This window comes from Canis lupus, chromosome 26, assembly GCF_048164855.1.
Source record: "Canis lupus baileyi chromosome 26, mCanLup2.hap1, whole genome shotgun sequence".
Lineage (NCBI taxonomy): Eukaryota > Metazoa > Chordata > Mammalia > Carnivora > Canidae > Canis > Canis lupus.
In genome coordinates this window covers 37,469,863-37,487,865 of record NC_132863.1, presented here as the reverse complement: position 1 = coordinate 37,487,865, position 18,003 = coordinate 37,469,863, and the positions used below count along the sequence as shown (strand labels likewise).

Below are 18,003 nucleotides of genomic sequence, written 5' to 3'. Positions count from 1 at the left end.
ATGTCTTAGGCTTTGTAGGCCACAGAGTCTGTTACAGCTCAAGTCTGCCATTGTAGCATTAAAGCAGGTTTAGGCAGTAGTTTAAGTGGGTGTGGCTCTGTGCCAATAAAACTTTATTTAGAAAAGCAGACAGTGGGCCATAATTTTCCACCCCTGATCTAGCTGCTGGGTTTGTCATCCCTTCGACAGGATGAGAGGCGTGCCAGCGAGGGGACAGGTCATCAGGCACATCTGCTGCCTTGTAGCCGGCAGGGCTTGTTCTAGCCCTGACCCGGATGACTCCCAGTAGGCCTGTGGCCCTTTCTGGGCCTCAGTTTCCTCATCTTCCCACTAGTGGCCTTGTCATCCCCTCCTCTGAGCTCAGCCTGCCCGTGGCTCTGTAGGGTTAGGGGTTGGGACACACTCCCAGCTGTCCGTTTCACCAGCTGCGATGGACAAGCAGGCCCAGCCAGGGTCATTCCCGTCCATCAGCGCCTCTCACCAGAGTCCCTCATTCCCAGAAGCCGCTCTGTTCCCTGCACAGCCCTCTGACAGCTCCCTTCTTCCCGCCAATCAGCTGGGCAGAACCTCTCATTTGTGGGTGAGAGTAATTAGGGGTCCCCCCCAGCTGCTATTCTGGGAAGGCGGCTGGCTCAGGACATTCTGCGGGGGGTGACTCTCTGGCAGCGCCCACACCCTGGGGCCCTCAGGGAGAGAAATTGCAGGGCGTGGCCCCTGCTCCCCTGGTCCCTGCCACGAACTCAGAAATAAGCTAAAATAGGAAAGGGCCAAATCCCAGGGTTGTGGCTGCTGCAAAGTGCAGGTTAGGGTGCAGAGTGGAGGGTGGAGGTGGGGCCCATGTGGCGCCTCCCATGGCGTCTGGCCCGAGCTCCAGGGCCCTGAGGTGTCCTTTAGGCACACACAGGGAAACTAAGGCTGAGAGAGGCTAAGAGGACATGAAGTTGGGCTTGGGCAGGGGCTGAGCAGGGGTTTGAACCCGGCCAGCGGCCTTGAGCGAAACCTGGATCAGTGAGTGGTGGGACCTCACCTGGCTGCAGTCCTGGACTCTGGGATTCCAGCTGTTTCCCCAAACATTTCAGCCAAGACACAACATTGTGCTTCCTCCTCCCACTCCCAGAGTCTTTCAGCCTCCTGTTTACAGTGGAGGTGAAGCCATACAGCCCCCGGGGCCTGGCTCCCCAGCTCTGGGCAAAGCAGCAATTTGTGTGTCTGTTTTCTCCAAAGAGGTAATAGAGGTGGCCGGAAGAAGACACAAACAGCTCGATGTCCTAGGAAAGAAGGAGAAGGAAAAGATGACCTCCTGCTGCTTTTCATGTAGTCACCAAATTGGTAGACAGCCCCTGTCTTCAGGGAGGGTGGGGACATCTCCAGCCTCAGGCAGCTGACTTTCCTTCTTTCAAGGGCCCACTGACTTCAGACAACTGCCTTCCCGAAACCGAGCCTGGATTTCCCCCTTTCTGTAATTCACCCCTGCCCCCATCTCACAGGCCATTGGGCAGCATGGTGAAAAGGAGGAGCCTGTCCACTCTGTGACCTTGGGCAGTTTATTTAGCTTCTCTGGGCCTTAGCCTCCCCACCGGTAAATGGGGTGCAGCAAATTCTTCTTTGTCCGAGGAGTAAACGAACTTGAACTTACGCCTGCATCCACAGCATGCCTGGCACTGGTAGATACTTAGATTGTAATCCACAGGGACCGGATCACGTGCTGGTTGTTACTGGTTATTTTGTATTGATTTTCCTACCTTCTAGAACAGAGGTCAGAAAATTTTTCCTGTAAAGGCCCAAAGAGTAAATATTTTAGGCTTTGTGGACCATACGGCCTTTTGCAGTTATTCAGCTCTATCACTCTGGCATGATAGCAGCCCCAGGCGATGAGTAAATAAATGGATGTGGTTGTGTTCCAATAAAACTTTATTTATCAAAAGAGGTAGTGGGCCAGATCTGGCTTATAGGGTCTGAGTTTGCTAATCTTCAGCCTAAAGTGTCCCAGTCTCATCATGGTCTGTTTCTGATTGTTAATTTTATCCGATTGCTTTCTGGGGGGGTCTTGTTTGAAATCTTTTTCTGCCCTAGGACAAAGATATTTTACATTTTGTTTGATGAGCTTTAGTTTTCCTGTTCGTATTTAGGTCTTTAATCCATTAGGAGCTTATTGTGATAATATGGTTTGAGGTAGGGATCCAGTTTTATTATTTTTTTTTTCCCTAAAGTGAGTCTTTCCCTTCATCCATGTGATCATCATTTATCAGATCCTAAGTCCCCATCAACACACAGTCCTTTCATGTGATTTCTGTTTTCTTCCACCGGTTCTTTGCCACAATTCTTCACTATTTTTGTTCTGGCTCTGTAGCATGTCTTTAGAGCAGGTGGGGCAAGTTCAGACTTTGCAAGAAAAGTCAGAAAGCCAGACTTCTATGTGAAACGTTCTAATACGTTAGCATTGGCACATGATTGCATTTAATAAAACATCCTGCTAGCCAAAGCAAGCTTGTCTAGGGCTTGGTTCTGGCCTGTGGTTGCCAGTTGGCAAATGCCGCCGAAGCCTTCCCCTGGGAGCCTGACCATGTGCTGCGCATCTGTGGGTTTGCAGTGCTGGAGAAGAGTGAGTTCAAGGATGAGTCCCAGTACTTCCGCTTCCACGCAGACGAGGAGATGGAGGGAACGAGCACCAAGAACAGACAGCTCCGCAATGACTTCAAGCTGGTGGAGAACATTCTGGCCAAGCGCCTGCTGGTAGGAGTGCGGCTGAAGTGTGCATCTGCCTCCTGACACCCAGCTGCAGGCTGGGAGCTGGGTGACCTTCTGATTACTTCCTAAGAAGTCAGGCTCCACTTTGAGCACCCGAGTATGGGTATTCTAGGTGCTGGCTGGCCATGCTTTGCTGGCCAAGGCCACCTTCTTGTGAGATTGGGCTTGCTGGCTCCCTTTCTTCTCCTTTGCTTCTCCCCTCGTCCCCCACACCCCAGCTTAGCGTCGTGCAGAAAGGTTGGCCCCCCCGATGTGGCTTACCCCAGATACCGAAGCCTTAGGTCTTCTGGGCTGGTGCCCTGTCCACATGCAGTTGCTGTAAATATCCTTGCAGCTGGGGGAGCACATTTACCCGCCTGTTCAGATTTTCTCCAGCCTGGCCCACCAAGTCCTATTTCTCTGCCCACTGATGACCAGCGGCCTTCATCTTCACGCCTGGTCGATGGGAGGCAGTCCAGAGGGAGGCTCAGCACGTTAGGTCTCCTGCCATAGCCAGAGTGGGGCTGAAGTCTGACTAATATGAAGATGGCACCATTAACTTCTGTCCTGTGGTACTCACAGGGGTCCCATAAATACGGGGGTTCACATTTCTCCCGCTATGAAGCCCACCATGCTCTCCATCACACATGGGATGAAATCCAGTCTCTCATCATGGTCTGTAAGACTCTCCCTGCCTCTGCAGCTTCATCTCCTGTGTTCTCCCCTCCCCTCCCCCTCCCAGCCACTCTGATCTCCTTTCTTATCCTCCAGTACTGTGGGCCTGACTTGGGGCCTTTGCACATGCTGTGTGCCCTCTGCCAGGGACACTCTTTCCACTCATCATAAAGTCCTGTTCCTCACTTCATTCAGGTCTCCACTCAGATAACTCCTCCTCTGGGGCCCCCTGCCACTCTGCAATCCATCCTTTTAAGTGTTTTATTATAGTTCAGACTATATACATCACATTCTGTATTTCTTTGCTCATTTGTTTGTAGACTGTCTTCCCCACTGGACAGTTGGCCACAACAAGGCAGGAACTGTCTGTTTTGTCCAACACTATTTACAGTGCCTAGTAAAGCCTTTGGCTCATATAATAGGCAGCAGTTCACCAAATATTTGTTTAATGAATAAATGCATTCCCCCTTCCCCCCCACAGAACCCCCAGACCTCCCAACCTGCCTGCCACCATGCTGTGGGCAGGGACTGCTCCTCCCTATACTGCTTTCCCGTCCCTATGTTCTTGGTGGCTGGACGCCTTTGGATTTGTCTTATTCATGAAGCCAGCAAATTTTGGCTGAGCACGTACAGTATGCCCGCAGATAAGGAGACCGTAGTATAACTGAGGAGACTTGGGGCTCGGGTTGGGAGGAGAAAGGGGAGGCGGGCAGTGAGAAGTGAAAAGTATGTGATCAGCACCAGGCTGAGGTGCGAGCTAGGTGGTGTGTCTTCACTTGACAGGCACGTATTGAGCACCTGCTGTGTACTGGGTGATCTCCGTATCTAATTTCTTCCTGCCGTGCACCCTTCCTTTTTGTGGATCTGGGGCATGAAGAGCCGGCAGGGTCACGGTCTCGAGGGGCCCAGCTGGGGCTGGCTGCAGGCCCCCCTCAGCATCTCACTGGCTCTCTCCTGCCTTGGGCCCTCAGATCCTGCCCCAGGAGGACGACTATGGCTTTGACATCGAGGAGAAGAACAAGGCTGTGGTGGTGAAGTCGGTCCAGAGGGGCTCACTGGCTGAGGTGAGGCCTCTCAGAGGGGCCACCTGCAGTGTTCGGGGCTCCTCCCTGCTTGTTGCCATGTGGGCAAACTCAGTCCAGGGCAGTCTCCGGGGAGCTGCGATAGAGGCCCCCCCCCCCCCCCCCCCCCCCCCCCGCCTGCTCAGGGCTGTATGTGGCCCCGGCTCCCCTCAGGGCCCTGTGGGGAGGTGCAGGAGAAGAGCATGTTTCTGAGTCCGGCTGTTTCCTGAGTCAGCTGTGATGAGGGGGCAAATTAATGTTCAGTGTCTTGAATAGGATGAGTTGGTGGCTCTGGCATGGATGTGACACATAGAGGAGGGAGAATAGAGTCTGGGTAGGTCAGGGACTCAGCCCTGTCCTCCCAGCTGCTCCCGGGGGTGTGGAGGTGGGTGGGGGAGGCACCGGCCATGTCGCCCGGGCTCTCCTCTCCTGTCCTTGTGGTGGTTAGGAGTGCTTTGGGCTGCAGGTAGCCATGTGCTCTCTGCCCAGTGGCTGGAGCCATAACCAAGTGGTTAGAAGAAGGTGGCTCTGGGTCTTGGCTCAGGGTCAGCATCTCTGACCTTCCCGGCCAAGCTGTCAGGGTCACAGGGTGGCCGTCCTGGTTCGCTGCCTTGTGTCCTCACACGGCAGGCAGATAGCAGTGGTAGGCCCCAGCAGTTTCTCCTCAAGGAAGACGTCTTTCCTGTTAGTGCCCGCAGTAGGCTTCCCTTCCGAGCTCATTGGCCGGAACTGGGCCTCAGCAGCCACTTGGCCGCTTCCCAGAGTGGGGAGCGGGGCTGCCCTGGTGGGCTCCCTCCGCGCCTGCTGGGTCCCCGGGCTGGCTGTGTGCTGCCTGAGCGCAGCTGGGGCTCCTTGCCGAGGAGGAAAGGAGGCTAGTAACCTGGTGTGCATGTCTCCCCCGCCCCCCCCCCCCCCCCCCAGATGGCTGGCCTGCAGGTGGGGAGGAAGATCTACTCCATCAACGAGGATCTGGTGTTCCTGAGGCCCTTCTCTGAGGTGGAGTCCATCCTCAACCAGTCTTTCTGCTCCCGCCGCCCGCTGCGCCTCCTGGTGGCCACCAAGGCCAAAGAGTGAGTGTTTCTGTGATGGGGTGTCCGGCCCTCTTCCTCTCAGGCTGAGGAGTGCCGGGGTGGTGGTGGTGGGGCCGAGCTGTCCCGGTTCCCCGTGGGTGTGGCTCGTTCTACAGGCACGTGGCATGATGCTGCTACTTTGATTCATTCAACAGATGTTTGTTGAGCGCCCACTGTGTGCTGAGTGGTGTTTCAGGCTCTGGGGATCCAGCCATGTCTGGATGGACACATTTCTCCCCTTCATAGATCTCAGTCTAGTTGGAAGGTAGAGCAGGAGACAGACAATAAAACAGAGAAGCAAGAGACATAGTGAGCCAGGTGGTAGTAAGCCCGGGCCAGTCCAGACAGCTGGGAAAGGAGATGGGCTGTGTGGAGGGATGGTGGTCAGAGATGCCACTGTGAGCTGAGGTGAAGATGGAGGAGGTAAGGGAGGGAGTCGAGGGGACTTCTGGAGGAAGAGGGTTCCAGGCAGAGGAGACAGCCAGTGCAAAGGTCCTGGGGATGGAACCATGGCTCGTATCTTTGAGGAACAATGAGGAAGCTGATGGGGTGGAGCAGAGTGAGTGAGAGGAAGCAGTGGGTGCTGAAGTCAATGAGACAGTGGAGGCCAGGCCTTGTAGGTCCTCGTGTCATGGTAAGGACCATGGAGCTACTGGAGGTTTCTGAGCAGAGGCAGGGCATGATGTGACCTAGGTTCTAGAAGAATCCCTCTGACTGCAGGGTGGAGACTAGGTTGTCAGGGGCAAAGGTAGAAGCAGAGGAGTGGTGAGGAGGCTGGTGGCCTGGCCCAGCCCAGCATGGCAGTAGTGCAGGTGGTGAGAGGTGGTTGGATGCCAGATATAGGTGCAGGGAAAAGCATTTTCTATTTTAAAAATTGTGCATTTGGTTTTCATTTCTCTCTTCTATTTAAGGCAAATGCTCCCAGTTTGCTATTGACGGGAGTGATGGGAAGTTTTAAATATGATTCTTTCAGGGAGAAGGCAGGGCGATTTAGGGAAGATGATTGATAGTTTGGTATGTGAAAGTGGCAGAAATCACCCAAGGAAATGTGCCTGCTTAAAGTTCTAGAAATGTCTGGGGTTTGAGAACAGGCTCCCTAGGCTCCTAGGTGGTTTTATCTGGCAGGTGGGGATGGGAGGATGACCCTGAGGCCCCCTGGGGGACATACCGCGGATGCAGAAGCAGATAGCTGCATCGAAGCCACTGGATTAACATCGCCCACTGCACAGCCCTGGGGGGCGGGGGTGCTGCTCGCTGTGCTCTAGCCTTCCACCTGCAGAATGGCCAAGACCTGGCCTTTCAAGCTGTGCTCTCTAGTGGACACATGTGGGCATTTTTCTAGAGTCAGCACCAAGATGTTCTGGGTCACTTCTCACCCTCCCACTTGTGATTGTTGAGCAAAACATTCGCCGCCTGCCGTGCTAGTTTGACCACCGAGAGGCCCCCTCTCACCAGGAGAGTGACAGAGACGGCGTAGGAGGGTGATCTGGGATTTCGGTGCGTGCATTGCCTCTCCAAGGCCAGGCCAGGCGGTTCTGACTAATTAAAGATCCCAGAGGTGTGGACTCCGGGTAATTGAGGTCTGTCTGTATCTTTGGGAGCCGAAAGTCTGGCGCTGCTGCTGCTACTACTTTGGGCCGGATTTCTCAAAAGTCTGGGAGGCAGGGGCTCCTGGGGTGGCCCTCTGGGCTATTGGGTGTAATACTGCTTTCCCTTATGGCTGCTTCTCCTTGTGCAGGATCATCAAAGTTCCTGACCATCCAGAGGCTCTGTGCTTCCAGATCCGTGGAGCTGCCCCGCCATATGTCTACGCTGTGGGCAGAGGTGAGCCTGGCAGACAGAGAGGGGGGCTCTGGGAGATGGGTCTCTGTGTGCGACCACCAGGCCTGGGCTTCATGAGCACTCACTTTCCTCGTCTGGAGCAAAGGCTTGCAAGTCAGATGTCTCTGGGGGTCAGGCAGTTAGAAACAGACAGCCGAGGGGAGCGCATAGGGAATGGTGCAGACTATGGCCAGGCCAGAGAAGACATGCTCGCCTTAAAAGGGGTGGTTTTTCCTCAGCTCAGGTAGGAATGTGAGTCCATCCTTGCCAGACCCGAGCTTTTAAAGGCCACACTTTTGTGGTCAGATCCAGCCCGAGGGCCAACAGTCAGAGACCCAGCTCTTGTGGTATCTTCTCCTTGCACACTGCTCACAGGGCTACTCTCTCCCGGAGCTGAGACCAGGTAGGTCTGAGGTTCTGGGCTCCTAGCCCTTTTTGTATCTGAGGGCCCCACTTTTCAAGTTGAAACATTAATTGTCCCCTTTTGCAGTCAGAGTTGTACTTCTAATATAAGGGGATTAAGAAAACACCTATCCTGGCAGAAAGCTACTAAGGATTTGTTACTATCTTAAGGCGGGTTTTTATGTTGTCCTTAAAGCAGCGGTTCTTGACCAGGGGCACTTTCACCCTCGGGAGGACATCTGGCCCTGTATGGAGACGTCTTTAGTTGTCAGAGCTAGGGATGGGGAGCACTGCTGGCCTCTCGTGGGGAGGGACCAGGGATGCTGCCGGACATCCCGAGCAGTGCACAGGACGGCCCCGCAGCACAGTTACCTGGCCCCCAGTGTCTTAGTGCCGAGGTGAGGAGCCCTGCCTTGCAGCAGCTCTGGAGAAGAACAGGTGTTTAGAGGCGATAGTACAGCAGCTGATACTTCTTGAGCACTTACTAAGAGGAGGTCAGGGGGCAAGATGCTTTACGGGTTTAACTCCCCGACTCTCTGGAGAACCCTGTGAGCCGGTATCGTTAGTGTCCTCCATTGACAGATGAGGAAACCAAGGCACAGAGAGGTTGAGGAACGTGTCAGAGGTCACACAGTTGGTCAGTGGCAGGGCCCCGGATCCAGGCCGGTACTCATCACTATCACACCAAACGGTCCTGATCTTCTCTCAGGCACGGAGGAAGCTTGGCGTTCATTTGTACTCCCAGACTCTTCATATTAACCACACAAAACCCTGAAGGCCAAGACCTACAGTTTGGGAGTCATGGTATAGCTGAAAAAGCATGCCATTGAAGTCTGGTAGACCCAGGTTCGAATCCTGGCTTCTCCTCGCCGAGTCACTTTGCCTCTCTGAGCCTTTGTTTACCTGTCTGCAAAATGGGGCTGATCCTGTCATAGTATTACAGGTCGTTGAGGGATTTTAAAGGAGGTGAAGCTCTAGAGTGAAATGTACCTGGGTTTCCAGTCCAGCCTTCCTTGTTGTGTGACCTTGGGCAAGCTGCTACTTCTCTGAGCCTCTGTTCCTTCTTCTGAGAAATGGGAATGGCAGTCCCCATCCTGCCTATTGGAGTGGATTGGAGAGTGGCTCTAGGGTGGGGAGATGGCGGGATGTCTGGGTTGGGGGTGGGGTGAGGTGGGGCACAGTGTTCACCTGGGTACTTGCCCTTGCCTGCTGCTGCCCCAGGCTCTCTCTGCTGTCCGCCCTCAGACACTTGTGTCCCTCTAGGCTCCGAGGCTGCGGCCGCAGGGCTCTGTGCTGGCCAGTGCATCCTGAAGGTCAACGGCAACAACGTGGTGAACGATGGTGCGGCAGAGGTCCTGGAGCACTTCCAGGCATTCCGGAGCCACCAAGAAGAGGCCCTGGTGAGCCAGTCCACAGCCAAGGGGACTGGGGTCGGCCTACTCAGTGGGGTGGGGGGCTGAGGACCACCTCTCTTCTGTGGGGAGAGGCCTGAGGGCACCACAGCATTTGGGGTGGGGAGGGCCTGCCCTCCTTGCAGGGCTGAGCTGGGCTTGGGCTCTTCCCACTGTCTCCCTGAATCGGAGGAGCTGGGCCAGGATACCTCACAGTCTCGATTGTCACCACTGTGACATGGGTGTGATAAGACCTCTTTTCTTACCACATAGGCACACTGGGCAAAGAGTTGATGGTAAAAGATGTTCTAGTTGGGTTGGGGGCCGGGGTCCTGGGGAGGGTGGCCTCATTTGCAAACTCATACAGTAAGTGTTTATCGAACACCTGCTATGTGGCTGGCATGCATGCGGGCCCTGCAGCTGTGGGAGTGACCAGGTGTCTGCTCCCCTGGGTCCTGACCTCTGTTTTCAAAGGCTCCCCGCTCCTCTGGCTTCTGTGCGGAGCATCTACTCTAGAGGGTGAGGGCCAAGCATGACTGGAGGTCCCTCAGGAAGGGTCCAGAGCAAAGTCTTGGGGGACTCTCCAGAGATGGTGTCACCACTAGGCTAGAAGCCTGGGCTTTGGAGTCAGGGACTGGCTTGCCCCTTCGTCCCATCCCTTCCTCCCAGGGCTTCTGGTGTCCCGGCACCCCCCCTTACTCCACCCTTCTGGTAGGGTCTGTACCAGTGGGTCTACCACACGCACGAGGATGCCCAGGAGGCCCGAGGCAGCCAGGAAGCCCCCGGCGAGGACCCGCAATCTGACTCAGGTAACGGGACAGTAGGGCCATGTGATGGAGACTCCAGAGGGGACTGGTCCCCATCCCGTGTCTATGGTTTGGTGCCATCAGTTTTGTGTTACTCTGTGCAGCTGTAACAAAGCAGCACAGACCTGCGGCCTAAAGCACACAGTTGTTCCCTCACGGCACTGGAGGTCACATGTCCACTGTGAGTCTCTCTCTGGGCCATCAGCCAGGTGTCAGCAGAGCTCTGTTCCTTTCTGGAGCTGCAGACGAGAATCCATGTACTTGCCTGTTTTAGCTTCTAGAAGCTGCCTGCGTTCCCTGGCATATGGGCCCTTCCTCTACCCTGAGAGCCAGCAGTGTTGGCCTGAGCTCCTGCCCACGGCCCTCTCTCTGACTCTTCTGCCTCCATCTTCCCCATAGAAGGACTACGTGGTCCCATTGGGCTCATCTGGATAACCCAGGATCATCTCCTTATTATAAAGTCGGTTGCTTAACACACTTAATTTCCGTAATCTCGCCCCTTGCATGTAACAGCATATTTATGGGGCCTGGGGGTTAGGGCACGGGCAGCGCTCAGGTGCCGGATTTGTGTCCACCACAAGCTGCAGCCCGGCCCAAGCCCTGGACTCTAGATCTGTCTTCCTACCTGCCGTACCCGGGATGTCCTCCAGGCCCGTCTTCCTACCTGCCATCCCCGGCATGTCCGTCAGGCATTGCCCACTCAGTATGGCCCAAACTGAAATCCTAACCTTCCGCCGAAACCTGGTCCTCCCCTACATGCCCCTGCCCTGTCCTTCCAGATTCTCAGGCCCCAGACCTCAGAGTCCATCTGGACGGTTCTCTGTCTCCTCTCTCCCTCCACCTTGATTCCAGCTGCACACCTGTTGCCCCACCCGCCTTCCTCACGCATCCAGCACGTGACCATTTCACACCACCTCCCTCACTGCCTGGCCTAAGCCACCATCCTTTCTGACCAGGACCCCTGCAGTAGCTTGTCCTGCCTTACTTCTTCCTCTTACAAGCTATTCTCAAAAAACAGAACAGATCCCTCCAGCGGCTCCCACCCTATTCCAGGCAATGACTGAGCCCTCCTCTTCCTCATGGTCTTCCAGCCCCAGCCTGGCTCTCCAGCCCTACTTCCCAGCACTTTTCATCTTGTCCTCGCTGTTCCGTCTGCTCTAGTCTCTTGCTCTTAAATATCAAATGTACTCCTGCCCCAGGGCCTTTGCACTTGCAGCTCCCCCTTGCCTAGAGTGCGCTTCTCCAGAGTACTTCATACCTCATGCTCTTCACCTCATTCAGCTCTCTGCTCAAATATCACCTCCTCTGGGAGGCCACCTGAGTCCCCTTGGTTAAAATAAGCCCCTTCTGTTCCTCTGTGTCTCCTTACCCTGTTTTATTTTTCTTCACTCCAAGTATCGGTTAACATATCGTACTGTTGTTTCCCTATTATTTGCCCCACTAAAGCATAAAATCCTCGAGGGCAGGCATTTTATTTTCTTCCTTGCTGTATGCTCAGAGCCTAGAACTGCGCCTGGCACATGGTGGGCACTCAGCACACGTTTAGTTTGAATAACAGCCTGTTCTCTCCAATTGCTTCTCTGGACTCTGCCTGTATTTCTGCGGGGCTGGAGGTAGAGGCAGAGGCTATGGGAAGAGTAGGGGCTTTGGATGCCTCTTCAGCTGTCTACCGGGGGCTCCTTGCTGGTACATTCAGGGTCAACAAAGAGCCAGGGTTTGTGGGGTTGTTTGGGGAACTGTCCCCTGAATGCTGGAGCATACACAGCTTGGCCAAGGGATCCTCAAGGGGACAGGCTGATGGGGAGGGAGGAGGGGCCAGCTGGCAGCTCTGAGCACACTTTATGCCCTCTGAGAGGCAGGGGCTGTGGGCCTTCTTCCCTAGCACGTGGGGCCCTCTGACACCCTGACAGTGATAGCCCTGTATGCTGACAGAAGCTGGCAGCTTCTACTCTTCTGTTCCCCAAGGAGAAGCACCTGCTGTACACCAGGCCCTGGTCTGGGAGCTGGGGATGCATAAAAACATTGGTTTCTCTTTTACATGCTGTTTCCTGCCTGTGGTGGTTCTCATGGCTGGGAATCCCGTTGAAAAAGGGAATGTCTCCTCTGTGTAGATTCAACAAATTTCCCAGAGTTGACTCTCCTTGGCCTGGCTTGGGTCACGAGCTCGGTCCTTCAGGTCTGGTTCCGGGGTGGACACGGTTTCTGTCCTCATGGTGCTGACACAGGGGGAGCAGAGAGGAGACAGAAAAACTGACAGAGTACGAGAGTGAGGGGGTAAGACAGTCCTGGGGTGTGTGTCCAGAGGAGCTTCCTGGAGTGGGCAGAAAGGAAAGTGGTCCAGTAAAGTGCCTGCTTCATTCTCTAGATACGTCACCACCTAGCTGTGTGGCCTTTGAGGAGTCACTTAGACTCTCTGGGCCGGTGTTAATCAGGACTGAAACTGAGCTACATAAAAACATTGGCTCAGCAAACTAAGAAGGGAGTCGGGTCAAGCAAGCTTCAGGTCTGGCTCCATCCAGTTCTACATACAGTCTCGGCAGGAGTCTCTTTTTGTCTGATTCTCGGCTGTGCTCCCTCTGTGTTTCCTGCCTGTGGTGGTTTTTGCGGCTGGGAATCCCATTGAAAAAGGGAATGTCTCCTCTGTGTAGAGCCAACAAAAGTCCTAGACTTGACTCTCCTTGGCCTGGCTCGGGTCACGAGCTCTGTCCTGAACCAGTCATTGCACATAGCGGAAATCGAACTGCTGATTGGCCAGCCTGTGCCTCTGGGAAGGGGTGTGGACAGGGCTTGCTTCTGAGCCCCAGAGACTGGGAATGGGGTACAAAGGTTGATTCTTAGAAGGAGAATCCAGGACCAGGGGTGAGCGAGAGCGGGCTGGCTAGAATGAGCAGGGCTGCAGCGCAGGCTTTGTCTCCCCGCGAGCCCCACGTGAGCCATCTGCAGGGCTGGGTCAGGGGTGGGCTGGCCGGTGGGTGTGCCCCCTCCTCAGGGCTGCCTGTCCCTTTGGCTTCCAGCCTTCCCCCTGCTGTCCCTGGGCCCCCAGCTGAGCCTGCATGAGGACAGCCCTGTGGTCACCCTGACCGTGGACAACGTACACCTGGAGCACGGAGTGGTGTATGAGTATGTGAGCACCGCAGGCATCAAGTGCCACGTGCTGGAGAAGATCGTGGAACCCCGTGGCTGCTTTGGCCTCACTGCCAAGGTCTCACTGGGGGCTGCCCTGCCCTGGGGGGCGGGGAGGGGGCGTGTGGAGCACTGATTCTCATTTCCTCAGACACCCTGGAGCGCTGGATTCTAGTATCTGCCTCCACCACTTGGTAGCTGTGAGATTTAGGAGAGTAGCTTTGTTTCCCCTCCTCTTTAGCCTCAGCTTATTTATCTGCAAAATGGGCCAGTAGCAGACCCTTTGTCACAGGGGTATCACGAGGCACACAGGAGTCGCTGCAGATAAACTGCTGAAGGACCCTCCTTGGTGCACAGTGAGTACTCAGTGGTTGTTCGTGTTTCTGCAGATCCTCAAGGCCTTTGCGGCCGACGACAATGTCTTTGTGCAGAACTGTGGGCGGCTCATGGCCCTGAACAACAACATCAGGACCATGTTCCACTACGAGTTCCGCAACATCTGTGACACCAAGCTGGAGAGCATCGGCCAGAGGATCGCCTGCTACCAGGAGGTACCTGCGCCCCACAGGGTCTCAGCCTGGGGTATTTTGGTTTTCAATGTCAAAATCCAACCCAACTTAGATTAAACAAACAGGAGCATTAATTGGTTTATATTCCTGAAAAGTCCAGAGGTGAACTTCAGGCTTGGTTGTATCCAGGTGCTCAAACAGCCATCTCACCATCACAAGAAATGTGGCCTCTTTCTCGTGTCTTTGCTTTCCTGTATTGGCTTTGCCTTCAGGCAGACCCTTCTCACCTGCTGACAGAATGGTTCCCAGTAGCTCTGGCCTTAGCAACCCCAGGAGAAAAGGAACTCCGTGGGAACTCCTAAGGCTTGGCCTGGATCCTGTGTGTAGGCCTCTAGCAGTCACTGCAGGGATGGGGAGGCCAGCCTTACCTTCACTTCAAGGACAGACGGTTCCTCAAGGATAGCTCAGGGCAGCTGAGATAAAAAAATGAATGTGGGGAGGCCTCAGATTTCTCCTCACCTCCCCTGAAATCTGGATGCAGTGAAAGCCAGTGTAGGGGAATCCACTTTTCCATTTGAAACTCTTGGCGTTTTGGAATGTCTGGCCTAGGCTGGGATGAAGTGAGTGCTGCGGGTGGGCTGGGACTCCCAGGCCCCTGAACCATGACCCCACGTCCCCCACCTTCCTCAGTTTGCAGCCCAGCTGGAGAACAGGCTCAGCCCGCCCTTCAAACAAGCATCCCTGGAACCCCATCCGCTGTGTGGCCTGGACTTCTGCCCCACCAACTGCCACGTCAACCTCATGGAAGTGTCCTACCCCAAGACCACCCCCTCAGTTGGCAGGTCCTTCAGTATCCGTTTCGGTCGTAAACCCTCCCTCATCGGCCTGGACCCTGAGCAAGGTGATTGCATGTGTCTGTTAGAGGGTGTGTTCAGATCTACAGATCTATAAACAGAAACATGTCTGGAGGCCAGCAGTCCAGGCCTAGCATGGTGGCTCCCTAGTCAGTCATTGGGGATCTGGGTTACTTCTTATCCCACCCACCATCTCTAGATGTGGCTTCCATCCTGAAGGTGCCTTATGTTACAAAGTAGCTGCTGGAGTACCAGCCATCATGCCTGTATTCCAGTCGGGAAAAGTATCATGGTAATAAAAAGCATGTGAGCCTCAAACTGAAACTTTCTTCTCAAAGTAAGCTAGTGGTTTCAAAGAATATTTAACAAGGAATTTTTTCACTCATTGGGATCCTTGCAATTGGTTTGTATATTTGTCTGAGGGGGTTTATGGGTGTCTGGGGGCTGGTTCCAAATGAGCTCTCCCCCCTCTGCTCTAGGCCACCTGAACCCCATGTCCTACACCCAGCACTGTATCACCACCATGGCTGCCCCATCCTGGAAGTGCCTGCCTGCTGCGGATGGGGACCTCCAACTCTGGGGTCTCCACGACAGCAGCTTTGGGTCAGCCAATGAAACCATTGGCCAGGAGGACCGGGGCCTGAGCTTCCTCCTGAAGCAGGAGGACCGGGAGATCCAGGGTGCCTACCTGCAGCTCTTTACCAGACTGGATGTAGCCCTGAAGGAGATGAAGCAATATGTCACCCAGATCAACAGGTGGGCTCTGGCCCCAGGGGGAGCGGGGCGGGGAGGGTAGGGCAGGATTTGCCTGCCTGAGCAATGTTGACACGCTGGGTAGAGGGGGGCTGTCAGGCACATTGCAGGCTCCTCAGTGAAGCCCCTGGTCTCTACCCACTAGATGCTGTAGCACCCCTGTTCTGTGGTTGTGACAACCAAAAATGTCCTCAGACGTTGCCAGATGCCTCCTGGGGAGGGTGGAGTCCTCCTCCCGCCCCCCAACTGAGAACCACTGCTCTAATGAAATAATGAGTGTGGACAGCAGTTGTTAGGAGAGGCTGACCCTTTTTGGAGAATGGTTTTGGGGGAGCTTTCTTTGCAGAAAGAGAGACAGCTGGGCATGTCCTTTTTGGTGTCAGTGGCACAGGACACACAGTGGAAATGGCACCATGCTCCCCCCAGAGTCTGGGGCTCACTACTCAGCGACAGGATGTGGGGGGATAGAGGATGCTGAGGTGGCACTTTGGGAATCCATAGGGCGGGTGGTTCTAGATGACACGTGAGCCAGTCTCTTTCACATGTGAATGGTGGTGGGCAGGGAGCAGGGACAGGGAGGAGGAGGAGGGGGAGGGAGAGGAGGAGGAAGAGGAGAGGCCTGAGACATACCAGCCAAATACAGCATCTGGACCTGGTCAAGATTCTGTTCTTAACACACTTTGGAGACCGTCGGGGACATTTGAACGTGGATGGGGGTGCTGGATGGTATTAAGGAATTATGAATTCTGTTACGTATGTTGATAGCAGTCTGGTTGTGTTTAAGACAGTGTTTCTCAGCCTTGACACCAGTGACATTTCAGGCCAGACAGTTCTTTGTTGTGGGGCTGGCCTGCACCTTCTAAGATACTTAGTGGCGTCGCTGGCCTCTGCTCGTTGGAGGCCAGGGGTGTCCCCTTGTCCCTCGCTTCCATTGTGACAAAGAGCAATGTTTCTGGACACTGCTAGATGTTTGCCTCTCGGGAAAGAGGCTAAATTGCTAAATGTTTCCGGGGGGTGGGAGTGGGCTGGCAGTCAAGAACACTGCTTTGAAAGGAAGTCCTCACGTGCTGGAGACGCATATGGAAGTATTTATGGGGGAAATTATATGGTATCTTAGATTTGTTTTAAATACAAATCACACGCAGTGGGGAAAGCTGAGAACACAAAGGTGGTCCTTGAGTCGCCGTGGCTGCAGCCAGCTGCTGGGTACCTGGGGTTCTTGTGCTGTTCCTCCTACTTTCGTGTACGTTGGAAATCGTCCACGGTAAAGGAGAGACAGTGTCGGGTCTGGAGACAACAGCTGTGCGATTTCGTCGCCTCACCTCTCTGAGCCTCACCTGTGAAATGGGGCTAACCCTCATAGTGCCCTTGCCGAGGTGTAGTAGGATGATATCAGCAAGGGCTTAGGGATCACTTGCAAGGTACCAGATGCTTTTCTAAGCATTTTATGTGGTTTAAGTCCCTTAATCTTTGCAGCAGCCTAGGACACAGATACTGATGTTAACTCCTTTTACAGCCGAAGAAATGGAGTCTCCGAGAGGTTATATAGCTACGTTAGGTCTTGAAGCCAAGAAACGGTAGCGCTGTGATTTGAATCTGGGGTCGGTCTGTCTTAAAGCCCTGCACTCTTAACCATCATATTCTGTGCCAGGGATTGACAGACTATGGCCTAGGGGCCAAATCCAGCCCGGCCCACTGCTTGCTTGTTTTATTTTATTTATTTATTTATCTTTTTAAATTTTTATTTATTTATGATAGTCACACACAGAGAGAGAGAGAGAGAGAGAGAGGGAGAGGCAGAGACACAGGCAGAGGGAGAAGCAGGCTCCATGCCCTGGGAGCCCAACATGAGATTTGATCCCAGGTCTCCAGGATTGCGCCCTGGGCCAAAGGCAGGCGCTAAACCGCTGCTGCTGCGCCACCCAGGGATCCCTGCTTGTTTGTTTTAAATGGAGTTTTATTGGTACGCAGCCATGCCCACTTGATTACCTCTTGTCAGGGCTGCTTTCCCACCGCAGCAGCAGAGCCGAATAGCTGGGTAGTAGCCGCCTGTATGGCCTACCAAGCTGAAGGGATCTGCCCTCTGGGCCTTTTATATTCCACGTCCTTGTTGTGTCCTGTGCTTTAGAGCCTTCAGTGACTCCCCCAGGAAATGCATCTCACACCCACTACAGGAAGGTTGGTACAGGCATATCTGCAGACCTACTGGTGGGATTTTCAGGGAGGGGACTGGAAACATTTGATGGCTGCCTGTGTTTTGGGTCAAAGGGGAGGCCTGAGGTCGGGGCCTTACCCGGGACCTTCACGGAGGAGAGTGAAGCTGTGGGCTTGAAGTTTACGCTCTGTGCTCCCACAGGTTGCTGTCCACCATCACGGAGCCCACCTCTGGTGGGTCCTGTGATCCCCCCTTGGCTGAGGAGGCCTCGTCCCCACCGTTGGTCAGTGAAGAGAGCGAGATGGACAGGGCCGATCACGGGGGCATCAAGAAGGTGTGCTTCAAGGTGTCTGAGGAGGACCAGGAAGACTCAGGCCATGACACCATGAGCTACCGTGACTCCTACAGGTGGGGACAGCCGTGGGGATCACGTGGGGATCATGTGGGGGTGTGATGTGGGTGGCCAGGGGGACAGTTGAGGACGCTGATCCATGGGAAGTTGGAATCAGCAGGATGTGTCCTAGGAAAGTGGGATGGAGCATGGTCCTAAACTGTGTGGTTCTGGGCAGTGATCTGAGCCCCGCAAAACATCCCAGGTGCCCCCTTTGGTTTTCCTGCCCTGAGGCCAGCGTTTCAGGGCCAATCTCCTCATGGTC

General features: G+C 54.5%; 1 protein-coding gene across 2 annotated transcripts in view; it reads left to right on the top strand.

Moving 5' to 3' along the window:
- Window positions 1–18,003, top strand: part of PREX1 (phosphatidylinositol-3,4,5-trisphosphate dependent Rac exchange factor 1) — a 178,484-nt gene that overhangs the window by 142,413 nt on the left and 18,068 nt on the right. For both annotated transcript variants that reach the window (XM_072801370.1, XM_072801371.1), the window contains 11 exons: window positions 2,591–2,733; window positions 4,374–4,466; window positions 5,385–5,533; window positions 7,272–7,357; window positions 9,020–9,156; window positions 9,863–9,956; window positions 12,968–13,155; window positions 13,466–13,627; window positions 14,276–14,486; window positions 14,919–15,195; window positions 17,549–17,755. In XM_072801370.1, coding sequence (XP_072657471.1) covers window positions 2,591–2,733; window positions 4,374–4,466; window positions 5,385–5,533; window positions 7,272–7,357; window positions 9,020–9,156; window positions 9,863–9,956; window positions 12,968–13,155; window positions 13,466–13,627; window positions 14,276–14,486; window positions 14,919–15,195; window positions 17,549–17,755 — 1,747 coding nt within the window. The remainder of the gene's footprint in view (window positions 1–2,590; window positions 2,734–4,373; window positions 4,467–5,384; window positions 5,534–7,271; window positions 7,358–9,019; window positions 9,157–9,862; window positions 9,957–12,967; window positions 13,156–13,465; window positions 13,628–14,275; window positions 14,487–14,918; window positions 15,196–17,548; window positions 17,756–18,003) is intronic.